The 18,886-nt window shown below is 35.5% G+C and overlaps 1 protein-coding gene across 2 annotated transcripts in view; it reads left to right on the top strand.

Moving 5' to 3' along the window:
* Nucleotides 1-18,886, top strand: part of PHKB (phosphorylase kinase, beta) — a 65,276-nt gene that overhangs the window by 3,255 nt on the left and 43,135 nt on the right. For both annotated transcript variants that reach the window (XM_009871372.1, XM_009871373.1), the window contains exons 2-7: nucleotides 2,995-3,084; nucleotides 5,298-5,436; nucleotides 6,305-6,404; nucleotides 9,533-9,640; nucleotides 11,520-11,600; nucleotides 14,960-15,075. In XM_009871372.1, the coding sequence (XP_009869674.1) occupies nucleotides 2,995-3,084; nucleotides 5,298-5,436; nucleotides 6,305-6,404; nucleotides 9,533-9,640; nucleotides 11,520-11,600; nucleotides 14,960-15,075 (634 nt within the window). The remainder of the gene's footprint in view (nucleotides 1-2,994; nucleotides 3,085-5,297; nucleotides 5,437-6,304; nucleotides 6,405-9,532; nucleotides 9,641-11,519; nucleotides 11,601-14,959; nucleotides 15,076-18,886) is intronic.

Genomic DNA, 18,886 nt, shown 5'->3' with positions numbered 1-18,886 from the left:
AAATAATGGGCATATTTCATTCTTTGTATAATCCTAAGTTTGAACTGCCATGTACCCGGTTGAAATTTTCTATAGGTTTGTTGCACTGATATACAACTGAAGAATTCTAGATCAACAAAATATATTTTATGTTCCTTCCTAGCCTATTTACCTAAAATAAAACTCTCTCTGTATGGTTAGAATGAAATGACATATTTGTGAAAAATAGTATTTGAAATTGATATCCTCATTCTGTTTCTTCTGAATGATAACGTACAAACTGCAAACTCAAGGGTACATGTGCCATTGTTTTATGCTTAAGTGTTGCAGTCTTGCTGCTGTATTTTTTTTCAGTTTGAAAAATCTATTTTAGATATGCAATTGAGAATATCTTTCAATCTTGCTGGAAAGAACTGTTAAATAGGTTTTGGAAAAGAGTGTAGAGGGGCTTTTTTTAGCTGTCCTAAAAATAACTTCCACTGAGTTATGGTCTCATACAAAACCACACGTAAGGAGCAGCTAGCTTCATGTTTGTCCTGCCTGTTTCTTGCTTTAGATTAGATTGTGCTACTAATAAAACATAATTTACCACAGGATTTGTCCAGTCGAATGCTGTAGACACCTAAGCAAAACATAAACTATATAGATGCTAATGAGGAATTAATGAAGAGTGTGTGGAAAACCTTGATTTTAAAACAAGTTTACTTAGTTGTATTAGGAGTGGTTTTAAGGAGTACTGTCAAGGCATAAAACTACTTTTTGAGTTTATTTTACTTTTTTGTTTCATCAGTAGTCTGACTAATTTTTTTTCTGTCAGCAAAGTTTCAAACATCTAAAAGAATATAGTTTGTAGATGATGGTGCATTGACAATTTCATGCTCTTTATTCTGTTCAGTCATTTTTCTGCACTAAGTTGAAATTTTGAATGCTCTCATATAGAAGAATATGTTTTTTGTTCATGATAACTTTATTTTGTTTCTCTGTTGGCCACAGAGGGTCACAGTTTGTCTGGTAAGTATGTAAATCAGAACAATTTTATTTTAGAAACATTTGACTTCTGTGTATAAATGTGTGTGTGCCTGTGAATACTCAACTGTTTGTGACATTGCAATACTGGGATTAACAGTCTGCTAGAAATGGACATTCTGAACCTATTTCACACGCAAAAGACAGTGTACTCTGTGTTATACAGTTGACAAATCTAAGAGTAAGAATCTTTATTTTGTCTTTGAAAATGTAGTAAGTGAATAGTTCTCCTAAATTTGCTAGTTTTTATGTAACAAGTGACTTCCTGAAGATTTTTTTCCTGTGCATATTCTGTCCTACTTTCACTAAATCACCTTATAAAATCACAGTTACTGCAGGTCACTGTATTGTGTGCTTGTGCAAGATAACAGTTAATAGTGTAACAATGTAAATTACAAATCTTCTTATGGACAACACAGATGCCTAGGCAAAAAGATGTAGGAAAATAAAATTGCTTTGAAAAGTTGGTTCAGAATGTTGATTTTTAAGCACAACATTCAAAAGGTGTGATATACTACAAGCTTGTATCTTCCATTACAGAAAAATTTCATTTCTTTTAGCTTTCTTTCTTCAGGCAACTCAAATAAATTTGGCTCTCTGTGCTTCCCTTTCTGTCCCTTTCTCCACATGCACGTACTGTTGGTAGCGTAACTTCTTCCTGTGAGGAAAGGAAAGGCTGTAGGGGAAGCTCCGATGTGTTTGTAAGCCTCACCAGAGAATCTACACATGGGAGCAGGGGACTGCTCAAGGAGGGGTGGATTTATTTATTTATTTTGGGTACTATGATTGCAAAGCAAAAGTAGTACTAATTTAGTGGGTGAAGTTTCAGTTCCTTGGGGGGCAAGAAACATTTTCCAGTCTCCCCACCAAAGGACTTGATTAATAAAGCTTCCGTCAGCATTCCACACACATTCATTTTGTATGGGCGAGAGTCCTGTCTATGGGCAACCTCCTGTGTAACGCTTGGGGATGTGCTGGGACTGTGAAAGAGGCAGCCAGAATGGGAGCGCTGGGCTGCAGCCTGCCAGAGCTGCTGCCTGGCTGGGTTTCCCTGGCAGTCGGTGTCCCTGAGCTGCTGGGAAGGACAGTGTGCCGCCTGGGAAGGGCACCTCCTCATCCCTCCCCGGGACCGAGTGGCTCTATGGGCAATCTTGCCATGCAGAACACTGAATAGAGCCAGAGTGGTTTTCAGCAGAAGAGCAGTATGTTACTCTGAAATTAGAAGCCAGAAATGGTTTACCCCAGAAATTGTAAGAAATTGTGTCTTTCTGATGGGTAGCTCATTTCAGCTGTCAGGAAAGCAGGACTTTTCAGGTGCAAGTAGAGAAGCAGTCAATATGCGAGCCACTGGGAAGCAAAGATGAGGATTTTATAACATTGTATTTCTCTGGAATATAGGTATCTGTTGGTATAGATTGTTTAAGCTATTCTATGTGAGAACAGGCTGTCCCTTTTTTGATTCAGGGCATGAATCAGCGAGGCTTATTGTGGTCATGGGTGGAGAAGAGGTAACGATAGGTAAACCATTAACACTATTCTACATGTTCACCATCTTAGAAGGCAGGTAGAGAAGTAATGGCAAAAATTGGGCTACTTTTGTCATTCTTCCTTCTGTTTTTCTATGTATCTTTAGCATTTTGGTCTACAGCGTACTTCTAAGACAATATTCCTATGAAATTCTTAACATTCAGTAGGCTGTCTTCAATAATTAAACTCTACATTTATGTAGCATTTGTTATACCTGACTATGTACAAGGCAGTGGAGATCCAGATGGAGATCTTGTTTGTGGGGAAAGGTATTGTAGCAATAAATGTGTATAGAATTTTCTTCTCCAATATTATAGAAATTATACCCTTTGTTTGACTTGAAATTCAATAAACTGTGCTTCTGTATAACAAACATGAAAAAATCGTATTTTGGTGGTTTTTAGCAGTAGTAAAATTATGAAACAAATTCTGATCTTTATTTTGTTTCTTCTCTTGTTTTAGGTTCAATTTATGAGCCACTTAAAAGTATTAACCTTGTAAAACCAGAGGGGGAAAGTCTGTGGGATAAATTAGATCATTATTACCGAATTGGTAAGTTAATAATTCTTGCTGCCATGAAAGATTTTCAGTGTAGCTTACTAAAATATTTACAGTTATGGGTTATGACAGTAATTAGTTTTGTCGTAGATAATATCTACAGTCTTTAATAAGGTTTTTTATTTTCTGGGAGGTAAAGGGTTCTGTTAATACAGTTCCTCATAAGATTACCGTGATAATCTAACACATATATTTGGATGTTTCATACATTGCTTGAAAAATCATAACCTGTAAATAGCATTCAAAATTGTTATCTGCCTTTGTTAAATGGTAGAATAGATTCTGAGTTACACCTGATAGTCTTGGATTGGGAGGAGTAAAGGTAATCTGCTGACAGTTTTTTATGCCTGAACTGACCTAGGTATAAATGAGAATTGGTATTTACACGTTAAATATCATTATTCCTACTTGGGGATACGTTTCTAATTTTCTGTTGAGAGCTTGAAACATGCAAAAACTGGAGGACTGAATTACACTTCTTGCTGAAAATGTAAATGTGTGTTGGAAATTCAGTCCAGCTGTAAAACCGCATTTACAATTATTTTGGATAAAGTGATAGTGTACTAGTATGGCATCAGCCAGATACTGCTGAGGAAACATTTAAGTGGGAAGAAGTTTTCTTGTAGCACTTTTAAAAGAGTTTGACAAGCTGGTCAGTGAGAAGTTATTTTTTTGTTAACAGTGCCATAATGTATTTTAGTGCCAAAATTTTATCTGATAGCTGACATTTTAAGCCAACTTTAATGTTTTCCTTTTCGTTATGAGATCATTTTAAGCCAAATCCATGCACATTAAAGAAACAATGGTGTGTTTTGATTGTTTTGGGTTTTGAAAGATTTGTGTTCTAATAAAGCCCTACCCATATTCTAAAGTCATTGGTTTTGATGGCTGTGTAATTGACTTTAATTTTACAATTTATTTTTTTTTTTACATTTTAGTCAGGTAAGTGCATGGAATAGTGAACAATTTTTCCATTATTCTAAAAATGTGGGATGAGACTCCATTCAAATCACTTTTTGAAGTGAAATCTGTGAATTGTACTTGGTCTGTCCATAGATGCATTGCTTTTTGTAGATGCGTTGCTTTTGTCTTTCATAAGGAGGATATGGCTGTTCAGTTTACTTGGAATGCTTGGCAGCAGCAGATCTTCAGTGGTGCTTCCTATTTATCCGTTGGGCACTTAGGTTGCAAGCAGTCTGCTGCCTCAGTAAAAATTTACAATTGAATTTATACTTCATGTTACTGTAATCTGTATTACAGCGTTTCTGAGGTAAGGGTTTATCAAAGTTCTTGTTATAAGGTAAAGAGGAATATAATGCAAGAATATAATTAAGAATATAATGCAAAAAGCTATAAAACCTTGTAATTGTCATTTAAAATAAATTTCTAATTTTAAAATAAATAAATAGATAAAATAAATTTCTCATTTTAAAATAAATTTCTAATACGTAGACAATAAAGAGGCTTTTAAAAATCCATGCTTGATAATATTCTGAGGACAAAATGCTTTCTTGTCTTATAATGGACAGTTTATTGTTAGAGCAGTCATGTTCAAGGACATGAAGCCTAGCTTCAGTCTTGTAGCATGCTTGTTATACAGTTTTAGGAAAACACAAAATGTGAAATATTAAGGTACAGAAAGAAATAAAGTGTTATTTAGTATTTTTTCTAATTTAGTTTGTCCAAATTGAAAATTCTCATCTTGTTCTATTTTTATGTCAAGGTAGAGTTAAATAGTTGCAGTTACCCTTTTTTTTTCCTTATTCAGTCTTTTCTTTTTATTTTTTAAAATTGATACAATCATTTGACCTAAGTTGGAAAAATAACTTTTATGGAAGTAGAGTTCTGCACAGTGTAACTATCTAAATTATCTAATTAACCCCCTCTCTTTTTTTTTGTTCTGTTTTCATGAAGGGGAAGTTACTGGGTTGCATTGTAGAGATCCTATACAGAGTGAGTTATACTAGAACAAAGCCATATAAATAGTTTTGAATACTGATTGTTTTGTAAAAAGGCCTAGTTTGACTGAAAAAGCAACATAAATTTTGTGTGTGTTTCTTTCTCCTTACCTTTCTTCCGCTTCTGCTTTGTGTTGTACATGCCCTGACAGGTTGTTCACATCTTGATTTATTCCTAAAAATCTATATAGAAACTGGGAGAAACATAACTGTCGTTGGTACCATTTTTTTATTTTTTCATTTTTCTAGTTAAGTCAACGTTGCTGCTTCATCAAAGCCCAACCACAGGTCTGTTTCCTACAAAGACTTACGGGGAGAACCAAAAGGCCAAAGTACACGACAGCCTTTACTGTGCGGCCTGTGCCTGGGCATTAGCCCTTGCTTACAGGTGAGGAACCTCTAAACTCACACCTCTGCCACATTGCGTTCTTTCTGTTATACAGTTCCCCAGGAGTATTTTAAACGATGAAGCTTTATCAAAAGAAGTTTTGCAAACCCGTAGAGAGGGTACCTATTTCCAAATATCAATAAAAATATTTATGTAGCTACTAAGTTAAAAAATATCACTCTGCTTTTGTTAAGTAGACATGTTTTCATCTAATTGGTACCAATATTCTGAAACAGAGGAATTAATGCATGCTATTAAAAATAAAGACTGTTGTGGCAAACTGTACTGAAGGAATACTGCTCATTTTAAATGTAGGAGAGTTCAGAGTAGAAGCAGGCCTGTAGTAACAATCTGGATACTCACAGGAGACTGAATCCTTGAATGCTGAGAAATGTGTATTTAGGAATTGATAGTGACTGTCTTCCTTGCTAGCTACAACATGTCAAGTGTGGTGGAAAAGGATGTGCTTTCTGGCGTAGTTATCATCCACTTACCTGTAAGCAAATTAGTAACAGCTATAGAGTGGACTGTGAAATAGCAGGGAGCATTGCTCTTCTGCGTATTTGTCTGAGAGACATGTAATGAACAAGTATGTTTTGGATCTCTCAAGGAACACAGAACAGCAAGGATTTTGTTTCTTTTTATTTTTAAATAGGAACGTTCGTCTAATCTGCAACATAAAGTTGTGGGTTTTTTTTTTAGAAAGGAAGGATGGATAGGTCTGTAAATATGTTGATATGAGTGTGGGCACCACTGTACAACAGTCTTAGTTAAATACTTGATATTGCAGAGCACTGATGTGTCTTTTTCTTCTTTTTCCCCCCCAATGCATTTCCAATTTGTTTTATGAGTTATCTCTCTTACCCAGGCGCATTGATGATGACAAGGGAAGGACTCATGAACTGGAGCATTCTGCTATAAAGTGTATGAGAGGAATTCTCTACTGCTACATGCGTCAGGCTGATAAGGTAAAACACTGTAGTGTGGACACAAGCACTCACTTAATTCTAAGGGATTAATTAAACTGCAAAAACTAACTTCTAAATGTACATAAAATTCGAAAGAAGAATGCAGTGTCACTTTGTGGCCTAGCTAAGAACCGCCGCTTCACTGTTGTTAGGACACAGCATTGTTTTAGGGCGTAGAGGACATGAGCATTTTGCAAAGTAAACTGCAGAGCATACTTGGAATTTCTTTGGATTACAGTGGCAGTTATTTATCCCATTTAAACATCAGACCATTAGTAATTGGGTTTTTTTAATGTCTTTTTAGTGCTTAAAATTAAAACATTTAGAATTTATGTTAGCTACGGCCACAGAGTTTTCTTTGCACTGTTAACTTCATTACTGCATTTGTAGTTGTTCTCCTTCCCTAGGTGATCATTTTGATTAATTTCTTCAGCAGCCACTTTCCAATGTTCTTTGACCTGGTGGTGTAAATTCAGAAGGGCAGCCACCTAAAATGAATAAGAAAACAGAATAATTTAGTTATTTTATAATACGGTTGATTTATTCAGCCCGTAATCCTCTTCTGAGTATACCCTGAATATTCTTGAATATTTGGGGCTTCTCCTTATCAAAATTTAGATGTGATGCATTAATTTTGCACAGTGGTCAGCAGTAATTCTACAGGTAGTTAAATGTTTGTATTCCTTGTGCTTAATTTAAGTTTCATGTCGCTACATTTTAACTGTATTATTAAAAATAATTTTCCTGTTACCACATAGCTTCCATCATATCTGAGCACATGAATTGAAATGTAAGGTTGGTAGGCATGTGATATCAGTAGTAATAATAACGATAATAATAATCAAGTATATTGCCAGTTGTATTTTTGCTGACAAGGGTTTTTTTTCTCAGTTTTCTTAATCTGTTTCTTTATAGTCTTATATTTGTTAATAATCTTGACCTAAATTGATCCTGTTACATTTGAGCTGCTGTTTTTCTCTTCGACAAGCAGTGGTTTGTTTTGAGGATGATGAGTGCAGATATGAATAATGATTATTAAATTAACACAGGTGTCACACTGCTGACATACTGATTGTCAGTTTTTGCCTTGATTAGTATAAATGCTTCTCTCTTCCTACAGTGTATTAGTAAACAGTCTCTGGTACCTAAGAGACCTAATTGAAACCAGACTTTATTCTGAGAGACTGTGTATGTGCTGGCCTCGTGTAGAAGGAAGATATTTTTTAATAATATGAATTGCATATACCTAAGGTGTGACTTGAATAGACGCTGCTGCTTGTGACAAAAATTGCAGATGTTATATTCTGTTACTAATGAACATATGACTTATAATCTAAAATATCTTGAATGTGTTCATGGACTAAATAGGGTAACTCCACAAAATATTATTCAGTCTTGCTTCTGAGGCATATGCTAAATGCTATGTGTGATTTATTGGTAGAGAAGAATATCCCATAGATGTAAGATCAGTGTTGGAAATGTTGTGAAGTGTGGACCAGGTAGTGGCAATGCTGGTTATAAAATTTGAAAACTGATTCTTGGAGAGCATAGCACAACTTGAGAAATTATGGAGTAGGATCTTCTTGTGTTACCTTCATTGTATTCTTTGTGAATTTGATTTCCTTTCTCTGCCCTGTTGGCAGCTCTCTGGCAGTGCTGATTTTCACAAATGATTTTGTAAAGTAGCAAACATTGTATTTTGAGATGAAAAAGGAATCAAACCTACTTTAAAAGTTCTTTTAAAATTGTCACTCCTTTGTTGTTAACATCTTGTATTAGTAATTCCTCTTAATGCGTTGCATCTCCATGCTAAGAGATTCAGTATCACAGAGGTTTATTCTGAGATCCAGTGATAGAATGTCCATGAATAAAAATCATTTTAATCTGGGGTACTATTCTTCCTATCGATGATGTTTATGATTTCTTTTTAAGCTATCAGCTAGTATCTTCTAGTATCTGTAAACATTTCAGTGTACATCTGAAATGCACAAACTGTGTTCACCAAAATAGATCTTTTATACTAGGTATTCTTAGCTCTTGCAACTTTTCATTTGTTATATGATCTATATGTGTCAATTTCTGAACATTTTTGCAGGTCTATAACCCAGAAGGCTTAAAAATATTATCATTAATGACATTACTAATTATTTTTTTCTTAATGATTATTAACTTGCATGGATCGTGATGCATAAAAATTGTTGTTCCCAACATGAGTTTTGGGCTCTTAAACTAGGAATGGTGAGGTGGGGGGAGAGAAAGTGCTCAACAATCAAGTAAGGAAGCAGTGGATGGGGTAGGTGAGGAAAGGGCCTGCCTGGGGTGATGTGAACAGGAGGCTCAGAGCATTACCTGCACTGGAACTGTCCCACGTGTATGTATGGGAATAAGGAGGTGCCTGTAGGACAGCAGGATGGAGAAGAAAGCTCTCATACCCATCCTGGGAAATCAGCCTGCACGGGTGCCTCTCAGAAACACCCGTACGCTGGTACCTGCAGCATGGGGGAGAAGGAGGACCTGAAGTATGTGTGCAGCTCCGGGGCTACAGTGGCCTGGGATCACAGAGACAGGGTAGGATAGCTCCAGTATCTGGCCTACTGTGACGAATGGATCCCGGTGTTTTGGAACAGGCCAGGGAGGTGAGGAGAGGAGCGGCCCCATATCTGAGAGTAGCTGGAGTGTCTGGTGCTCTGCTAGGGACAGGTGGTAACCCAGCTCAGGGATGACGGGCAGGGCTCCGGGTGTGCATTTCAGATCTGTGAATTCAGGGTAGGCGTGATATGCTTCAATGTGCTTTCTTCTAAGATTTCAGCTCCAGTAACATGAGGTGATGCTTGCCCAGAATTTGAAAGTGACTAAGCATCTATAGCTCTTACGGCCTTTTTTTTTTTTTCTACCAGACCTAGCTAGATTAGATAAATGGGTTGAATATTTGTATTGTCTAAGAATGTGTATACTTGAAGTATGCATACAATATTTTCTGACAAAATTCGAGAACTGTAGTTTTTAAGTTTTACATGGTGGTTATATTGAGAAATTTTGAAAGACGAGTTATATAGTGAATTTGTGGTTGCCAAACATACAAAATGGAAGTCAACAATTTTAGTGTTTTGCCTTTAATTCACCTTTAGGTTCAGCAATTTAAGCAAGACCCCAAACCATCTGAATGTCTTCATTCCGTTTTCAGTGCACACACTGGAGATGAGGTCCTCTCCCCTAAGGAATATGGTCACCTTCAGGTAAAAAATGCATGTGCATGTAAATGAAAGTTTGGCTTATTTTAAATAATGTTATTGTTGTCTCCATTCTTTCATGATACAACTGTCTCTGTTTAGATTTGTGTTAGATGTGTTGTACTTGATAAAATCAAGATTCATTCTGTATGTTTTGATGAAAAAGACACACTGTTTGGAAGTGTAACTCGGTGGTATGTTTTGGTCAGAAGGAACTGAAATAACAGATTTGTGGAGGTAGATTGTTGAGGTTTTATGCAGTTGCTTCTTTTTGAGACCCAACAGGTGGCTATCAAGTAATCTTGGCAATAAAATATTGAATTAGTCAGTAAAGCAAAAGATTTAGAGTAATCTTACATTGAGTATTTTGTTTTTTATTAACATACTCAGCTTAGTTTTCTGTAAGTCTGAGAAATTTTTATTCATAGTATAGATTTAATGTTCACAGTCAGCAGCTTCTAGTTACAAATAGTTGCTCCCTATTTTGTGTAGTGATTCATAGTCCGATTCATTGTGTAATTTTGTCTTTCATTTTCCAAAGAGTTGATTTACTCATTTTTTTCTTCTTTTTGCCTTTTAGACCCCTTTTTGCGTTAGTGACCTTGTTCTATGGCATTCCATAACTCTGCATACTCTTTTTAGTCCAGAAATTGCTAGCGAAATTATTCAGAACTGGCAGTAAGTTAGTAATTACTAAATTTTGTGGTGACAACATCACTTCAGTAGTTAGCACACTAAATATGCTGGATTCAGGAAATACATGTTCTGAGAAAAATGGTTTGTGGAGTTATCCTAAGTTAGCATTTTGGAATTCACAGAGAAGCTTCCTGAAAACGCACATTTTATCTACAGGAGGAGACGGCAATTTTGGGACCTCGGGAACGCTGTATGATAGTTTTTGTGGTAACTCAACCTTTCCCATAAACACGAATGCACGTTCCTTTTTGTCATCAGCAAACGTCAAAACAGGGTTTTCAGCTCAGTGGAGACAACAGAAAATAGAGTAACTGAGGTGGTTCAGTTGAGAAGAATGGACGGAGTATGTTATGTAGCTGATCTGTTGTTATTGCTGTACTTGGCGCTTTGGACTTTACCCTTAATTTGCTATGTTTCAGATAAAAGTCCGTTTTTTTGTTCTAGGTGGTTTCTCTAAATGTCAGGTACTGAGATCGTGGGTTTTTAGCTCATTGAAGCAAGTTATTGTGATAAACTTAATTTCTCTATTGAAGTTGTAAAAATTCTTAATTATACTGGAATTCTGCGTACCAAAAGCAGTTTTATTTGATTCATTAATAAATTGACATTATGATGCTCATCTGTACAGCTGTGAAGATAAATGCTGTTAATAATAAATGCTGTGTACAGCTACAAAACAGTTTTTCATAAATATAATCATATCTAAATGTTGTAATTATACTTCTGTGAATTGATAATGCTAAAATTCCAGGTAAGGATAAAATGTTTTTCTTTTTAGATGTGCTTTGTAATATTCATTATGCTACTTGCCTTCTTCATGTTCTACTTGTGAATAACTTGTCACATATGTAAACATGAAATAGCTTGTAACTAAAGTGACTGCCTGTTAGTCAAAGCAGTATGCCTAAGGAAAAACATTTTAATATCATAGTTCGAATAATTTAAAAATGATACTGCAACAGAAGTTTTAGAGGACAATGCTTGTTTATGCTATTTCTTCCTTTTGATTTTTTCCACATTATTACATCTAGGATATTGGTAGATTAGGGTAATATTTTTGAAGAACCAAAACTGTTTTACAGTGGGACCATCTTTGTTAGTGAGTAGTACCACTTTTAGCTTGTTTGTTCAAGTGACTCCAATAACATAAAATTAATTACAGTTTCCTTTCTGTCTTTATTTACTTCAGATAAATGCTGTGTCATTATTTCTCCTCTATTTGGTTGAGATGATCTCTTCAGGGCTGCAGATTATCTACAACACAGATGAGGTAAAAATTGATTTCCAATGTTAAAACACATGCTTTATTAAGCTGTGGGGTTTTTCTTGGTTTCATTTAATTCCCAACTGTAACATAACGTTTCTGGAAATACACTGCAGATATTCTCCACTTCTAGTGGAAGTCAGAAAAGATAAATTGAATGAATGGATAGTGAAATAAATTAATAGCTAATAAAGTGTTAGATAGGAAAAGAGTGAATGTAACTGACATTGAAAGCCTCTGTAGTTCCCTGTTACTTCTGGAAGGTACAAGGTCAACAATTAAAAGGCCTGCAAGGATAGTTACCTTCTAGTTATGTTGTCCTCGCTTTTCCCTATTATTTCAAGCTGTCAGTCACAGCATTCTGCCCAGTGGAATTTCAATATAGTAGGGTTAATTTTCTCTAAAGCTCAAAGACTTTCTTCAAATGCATGTGAACCTATGGATGTTAAGAAATTTTACTGTATCTTTAATTGAAAATAAAACAATTTTATGTCATGGCAAGAAATGTTTGTAAGATTGTTAACTGTTGTGTAAATAAGATAATAATAGCCACCATGGCCTTGACTTGAGGACAAGTCATGTCAGGACAGCCTGCTGTCCTGATCTAAAATGAGGTTATGTTTTGAGACAGGATTTGTTTAAATTTACTCTGGACTGTTTAATAGTTGCTGCTGTATTGCCTTAAAAAGCTTTAATGCACTTACAGTACTACCATTTTTTAAAAAGGGACGTTTTTCCAGTAATAGTATACTTGCATTATATTTCTATAACATCTTCATTAACGTTTTTTCTTTATATAATGAGAAAACTAAGTGATGTAACTCATCTCCTTTGTCACTTAGTTAGATGATACAATACGTCCATATTATTTTCTCTGAGTTGCCTTCATGTCTGTGAGGAGGCAGATGTATATAATTATGCATTTGCTTAGCTTGACTTACAATTTGTAGTACCTCCAGATGTTTGAATTTAATTAATGAATCTGCAGAAAAAGGGCAGGGGTACATACTCTCCAGTCAGTGGATCTTCTCCACTTCACCGTCAGGATGTAGTTTTCATTGCAACTGTGCTCTAGAAATCAGTGGTCTGTGGAGATGCATGCTAAGGTTATCTTGCCACAGACCTGTGAGTTCTGTTAGTCTTTGTAGAGCTTCAACAATTGCATGTATTCTCAGATATTACTAATGCCACTTAATGATGGCGTTTCCAGTTTTCTTCTCTTTCTGGATAATATTCAGCACAGTGGCACTGGCAGCACTGTGGATGTGGCAATCTGCTACCCAAACACCCAAGTAGGATATTTCCTCCCAATGATATCATTGTATGATATATTTAGTCGCTTTCCCTTTGTAGAGCGAGGGCTCTGAAGCAGTGCTAGCACAGCGGCAGATGGTTGATATTTGGCAAGCTGTCTGCAGGAGTATGTTTGTACACAGAACTCTGGGCTTCGGAGACGATCCCTGTATATTGGGCTGCTCGATGTCAGGCATGGCAGCTGTCGATGAGCTACCCCCTAGTTGCATCTGTTTGCAGCCGAAAAAATAATTTAATTGCATCTTTGCATCCATAACAAAGAGAACGGTTTATGATTATGCAAGTGACTGAATTTGAGAGCAGTTATCTACACATAAAAGAGAGTAACACTAGTATTCACAGTCATCCATGCTGCATGTGTATTCTTTATTACACCTTGCTCTCCACATGCTTGGCTTCTGGGTAAGTAAGCTTAACACACGCAATCCATAATTTCTGTAAGTGCTGTAGCATTGACTTAGTTACAGCATTTACATGCCCGTGAAGATTTAAGGTTGCAATGAGTTATCTGCTGCCTTTTTTCTTTTTTGTAGTTCTGCTATTTGAAACCCTTAGTTAATCTCATAAAATATCTGTAACTTGACTTTTTTGTTTGTGTGTTCCTAACATCATCAGGGTAGGAAGTCATCGGAAGTCATTGGTAAGGTTATATATTTCTCTGTGGTGCTTTTTGCTTACTCATTTAGCTGATGTATCTAAATTTCAGTTAATGATAAAAATAGGAGAAGCCACACTCTTAATTACTGAGTGTTCTAGCTTCATTCAAAGAAAGTTTATTTTAATACCACCAAATGCTAAATTACAGGGATGTGTAATACTGGGCCTATGTAAAGACTGACTTGAAGTTACTAGATATGAAAATATTTGGTGTACAGATAATTGTACATGAGCTCCCCATGGTGAATTTTTAGCAGAGACGTGTAATGTATAGAGACACATCAAGTGTAGAATTATATATATTGCTGATGGATCAGTATTAGCATGAAGAGTATATCAGAAATAGTAACTTATTAAGATTTAAAGAAAAATGGAGAGAAAAAATATGACAAAATAGAGGTATCCAGGCAAATTAAAAAGGAAGCAAATAACTTTCAGTAAAAGATTTGGATTTCATCTCGTAACTCATTTAAAAAAAAAATCACTTGACTGTAATAAAGTGAATCCTTCTCTGTAGGTTCCCGATATTGTTGTGTTTATAGACACGTATATGTTTACAGTCATAAATATTTTCTTTTCCCACAGAATTTCCTAGGATAATTTGGATGGTAGGGGATGAAATCCATGCTTTTGGTGAATGAACCAGTGTAAATCTTGTGTTTGTGGTTAAATTTCCTGGAAATTCTAATCTGCGGACTCTTTGGAGTGAACTGTGAAATTTATCATCGGTTTCACTTTTCTACAATCGAGCAACTCCAAATGTCTTTTTCAACTGTGTAAATGAGGAAAAAGTATGCCCAGCTATAGTTACACTTTAAATACCTTAAAATAGCCTTGAATACCACAGTATTCAGTTGAAGCATATTGATCTAAGAGGAGATACTTATTATAATAAATTGTGTCAGAGTTTTATTTGAGTTTTTAAAGGGATGTGTTTGAAACTGCATAAGTATGCCTTATCTGGAGCTAATATAGTAAAACTTCGGTGTATGAATTCCCTTAGAATGCCTTAAGAAACAGAACCAAGGTTTCTGTGTCCTAATCTTGTAGAATTTAATTTCTGTTGCTCTCTGATGATGTTTTTAAGACAAATCTTTTTTTTTTTCTAAAGATCAAAATACCACCTTTTTGGAGCTCTTCAAACATGTGTCTTCAATATGAAATAACTTTTATTCCTGGCTTTGTAGGAACTTTTGCATAAATCACATCATTACCTAATTTGGGACAGCTCTTAATGTTTTGTGATTAAAAACTGAACTAGGGAACATCATTTGCTGAGATGGAAGGCACAATTATGATGGCTGAGGATAAACAACTTTGTCTTTGAAAAAATGAACAGAAGAAAATATACTTTCATTTTCCTTCTGTCACTTCTCTTTCTTCCCTTCCTGTAGGTGTCCTTCATTCAAAATCTTGTGTTTTGCGTGGAAAGAGCCTATCGTGTACCCGATTTCGGTGTTTGGGAGAGAGGAAGCAAATACAACAATGGCAGTCCAGAGCTGCATTCAAGGTAGGGGAGCGAATGTGGCTCTTTCAGTCAAAGCAAGGAGGTGTGATATGAATAAAAAGAATTAATGGAGTGAGTTAAAAATAATAATGCATTAAAATACTGTTAGAACTAAATTAAGGTTCTCTAAAGACTGAGAGATGTATTTTGGGAAAATGTGGAGTATAATTTCATCATCATATGCATGCTGAAATAACCACATAGATGCTTAGCTATTTCAGTATTCAAATTTCAGTAATTATGTGCAGCTGCATGCATAGAATTCTGAAAGTGGTGTTCAGAACAGTTCAGACTCTTGAGGCATGTGCAGTAGAAAGGATTCACAAAAATGTTTAGGAACGTCCTGATTTAAGAAAGTGTATCTTTCTCATCTCCACCAGGCTGGGAGGTGACATCAGACACTGTGCAGCATAGCTTCGGGCACATGTGGGTTTTTTCAAGGTCCTTCAGGTGCTACAGGTACCTGGGCATTCTGGGCTCTGTCCCATGACATAGTTAGGAATGTTGCTAACATTTTAATTTTAGAGTGGCCCACTCCATGTCAGTGGAATTGCTCCCATGCTGTCTATCTTGGAAGATAGATCTGTAATCTGACAACTTCCTTTTGCTAGTGTTACTATTGTTTTCTTCACTTTATGACTTCTGAGGGTTTATTAATCATAAAAATGGCTAGAGTTTTTAAAATATCATTGACCATCATAATTATCATTGGCTTGTAAATAAGATATGTTTCTTTGATGTTGCGAAATCAATATGTGTTCTCATTTCAGAATGAATGAATTTTTCTTAGTTCAGCTACAGGCATGTATTTTAACCCATAGATACAATTTTATGACATTACAGCAAAACACCTGATTTAAGTGTGGTTTTTTCAGGGCCTCTGTAGAGGTTTAATACTTGATGAGAGAACTGAAAACTCCCAAGTTATTATATGATATCTGCTTTATTAGTTTATTGGCTTTATTTTCTTCCTCCCATGTCTGTAAAATTGTCAAATGCAGACTACATGAGCGTTCGCTTAGAGAATCGTATACTTCCTTCTGCATCTCACCTTGTACTAATTCACAAAAGGAACACTGGAACCCCTGTGTCTCCTGTTTTTTGCAGCATTCTTGTTATTCAGTATGTGAATTGCCTCCAGGGAAAGCTGAACATCTTTTAACCAGATGGAAGTGGGCATGGTGTCTTGTCTTAATCTAGGTTGACATTTATAGGTTGGTTTTTCTAAGGGTGAAGTTTTATGAGATGGACTGAACCAATCTAGCAGATCGTTGAGCTGGTGCAAAAGGAAGTACAGAGCTTGGTTGTAATTTAAGATGTATATTTTGGTCATCAGTAACAGGTATTGCCCCTATTTATCTTTCCTTGTGTGATACTTTGCTTCACTGTAGGAAGCCAGTAGACAATTTCCCATGTTCTCATAAATCAGAAAAAATGGAAGAGGAACATGTATCAAAAGATATATTTAGATATTATTGAGGAAACTCCTGGATACACTACAATATTCACTATACTTTGTTATGCATCTGGTTTAGAGTATCTATCTAGAGCTCTAAAACAATTCTAAAAAAACCTGAAGAAGTGATTATAAATTATCAGAGTGTAATAAGGAATTATGTATCTAAGTCATCAGTGATTGTGGACTCCAATCACTTAAGGTTCACTACTCAGTGTGCTGTTCTCCTGGCCCTTAAAACTTACTCTGTAATCTAGATGTAGTGTGTGTTTGCTTTCAGAAGTTAATTCTTGTCTTTTATTATTAAAACAGGCTTTGTTTTTAAAGAAGATATTACATAATATGAAGTCCACGAATAGCAACAGCAAATTATGGCCCGTGTTAGAAGATGCAGATATTTTAAGTCTTTACACAGTCTTGGTATTCTGGTTTAGTACAGTTCAAAACACTTCTAAAAAACGATAAATAGCAGAACACTCTGTGGACCAGGTCTTCACTGATGTATGCAAATTGATAGCTTTTGCTGGTTCAGAGGCAAGATTTGTAACAGCTTTTCTTATAGCGTGATCCCCTTCCCAAACAGCTGAACTCCTGAAAAATTAGTCCTGTACCCACTTGATCAAGCTGTTCTCCAGGCACCTGCTGAGTACCTCTGCAAAATGTCTTTGACATCTCACACATGTACTGTGAGAATAATGAAGTTACCCAAGTGCAGTATCTTCATATTCCAAATGTAAGCCTGTAGAGCCTTGATCTTGCCCTTCTCTGTAGTGCAGGTGTAACATTGCTGTAGTGCTCGCCTTTTATTTTGTTTTGCCTAGTTATGAAATTGTTGTTATTGTTGTGGAATTGGTTTTTGTTTTGTTGGTTGTTTGGTTATTTATTCTTTTTTAACATCCCTTGTGTTCCAGTTGACCTTAACAGTTCGTGGATAGAGGCAAGAAACTGTGAATGGGAGAAGGATAAATGCTTTAAGATATGTTTTGATTTGTGGTTGCTAAGAACACAAAATTTTAGAGTGTGCCCTTAGGTATTTTTCATTGCTCAGGTATTTTATATAGACTAGGGGCTTTGAATAACTATGGCATAGAAAAATACAAATCAGTTACAGTAAGTGTTCTTATTGTAGAATAATGACTGATTATGTAAACTGGAAATGATTTCAAGGAAGTAATCCATGTTTGTCTTCATTTTTTTTCAAGCAGCAGCATCATATTATTTAGAGTGAGTAGTTTTACGTTATCTGAATACCAGTGGTCATTGATGTTGAACAACTCTTACCTCTTTACCTTTTCTTGGTGATTTTTTTCCCCGCTCTGAAAATATCTGACTGTTGGTATTAGAAGTGGTTTTATAAGGGAAAAGAAGATGAGATTTTAACATGTGATACATGATTAACATGTGATACATGATAAACGTGATTTTAACATGTGATACAGATTTCAGCATGTGGGATTTTTCTGATGTTCATTTTCTATGTGTGCAGTTTGATAATTTTTCATAGCAGCTGAGGATTATTCTGTTCTGAGTCATCACACCAATTTGTTTGATCAATTGCTAGGTGATAATTAAAGTAGAGCAATTGTTAGAACAATTACATTTTTGTTTTGGTATTTGAAACAAAGCTAGAAAAATAATTATATTCACAATGCTCTGAGTTCACTTTATTCATTCACCACATTCTCCGGTACCAAAAGCTTTCATCAGCAGAAGGGACCGAAGTGCAGGATTTCACCACTGTTTGGTGCCAGCTGCTCAGAGCAGAACTTAGTTAACCTAATCAGCTTTCTCTTGTTGAACCAATTAGATTTAAATCCCATGAGTATTATTTCTGGCAGTGTTTCAGAAGGAAGGATGGAGGTTTATAAACCTGTTGGTAATAGTTAAAAAGAACGATAGAGACCGAAAGCAGTGTCTAAAATACTTCTAATACTAAAACCAACCCAGGTAAAAAAGTACTTAAAGTAAACAAATTCTTTATCTCTGCAGTGATTTCTTTTTAATATTGTTTTCAATATTTTCTGTGTAATTGTAAATGGATCCCATCTTTAAATAAACATTTGCAATTTAATACTTCACATTAATAAATACTGCAAATGAGTTTTTTTACAGCATAGTAAAAAGTTTGCTCTGATCCCAAAATGCTGCATGGAGTATAGAAAGATAAAGGCTAAAGCACAGTCCCTGTTCACAGTTTTCTGACAGTTTGGTTTCTCTGTTTTTTGGGCCAGATAGGGAAGTTGTTTGTCAATACTATCACAACTTCTCTTATACAGAGGTTGGAGATTATTAGTGATTATTTTCTGAATATTTTTTTCTAACTCACTGGTGCTTCATTAATTATTTTTATAGACAAAA

This window comes from Apaloderma vittatum, unplaced genomic scaffold (genome assembly GCF_000703405.1).
Source record: "Apaloderma vittatum isolate BGI_N311 unplaced genomic scaffold, ASM70340v1 scaffold15376, whole genome shotgun sequence".
In the NCBI taxonomy this organism is placed as follows: Eukaryota; Metazoa; Chordata; class Aves; order Trogoniformes; family Trogonidae; genus Apaloderma; species Apaloderma vittatum.
This window is presented reverse-complemented; position numbering and strand designations above follow the sequence as displayed.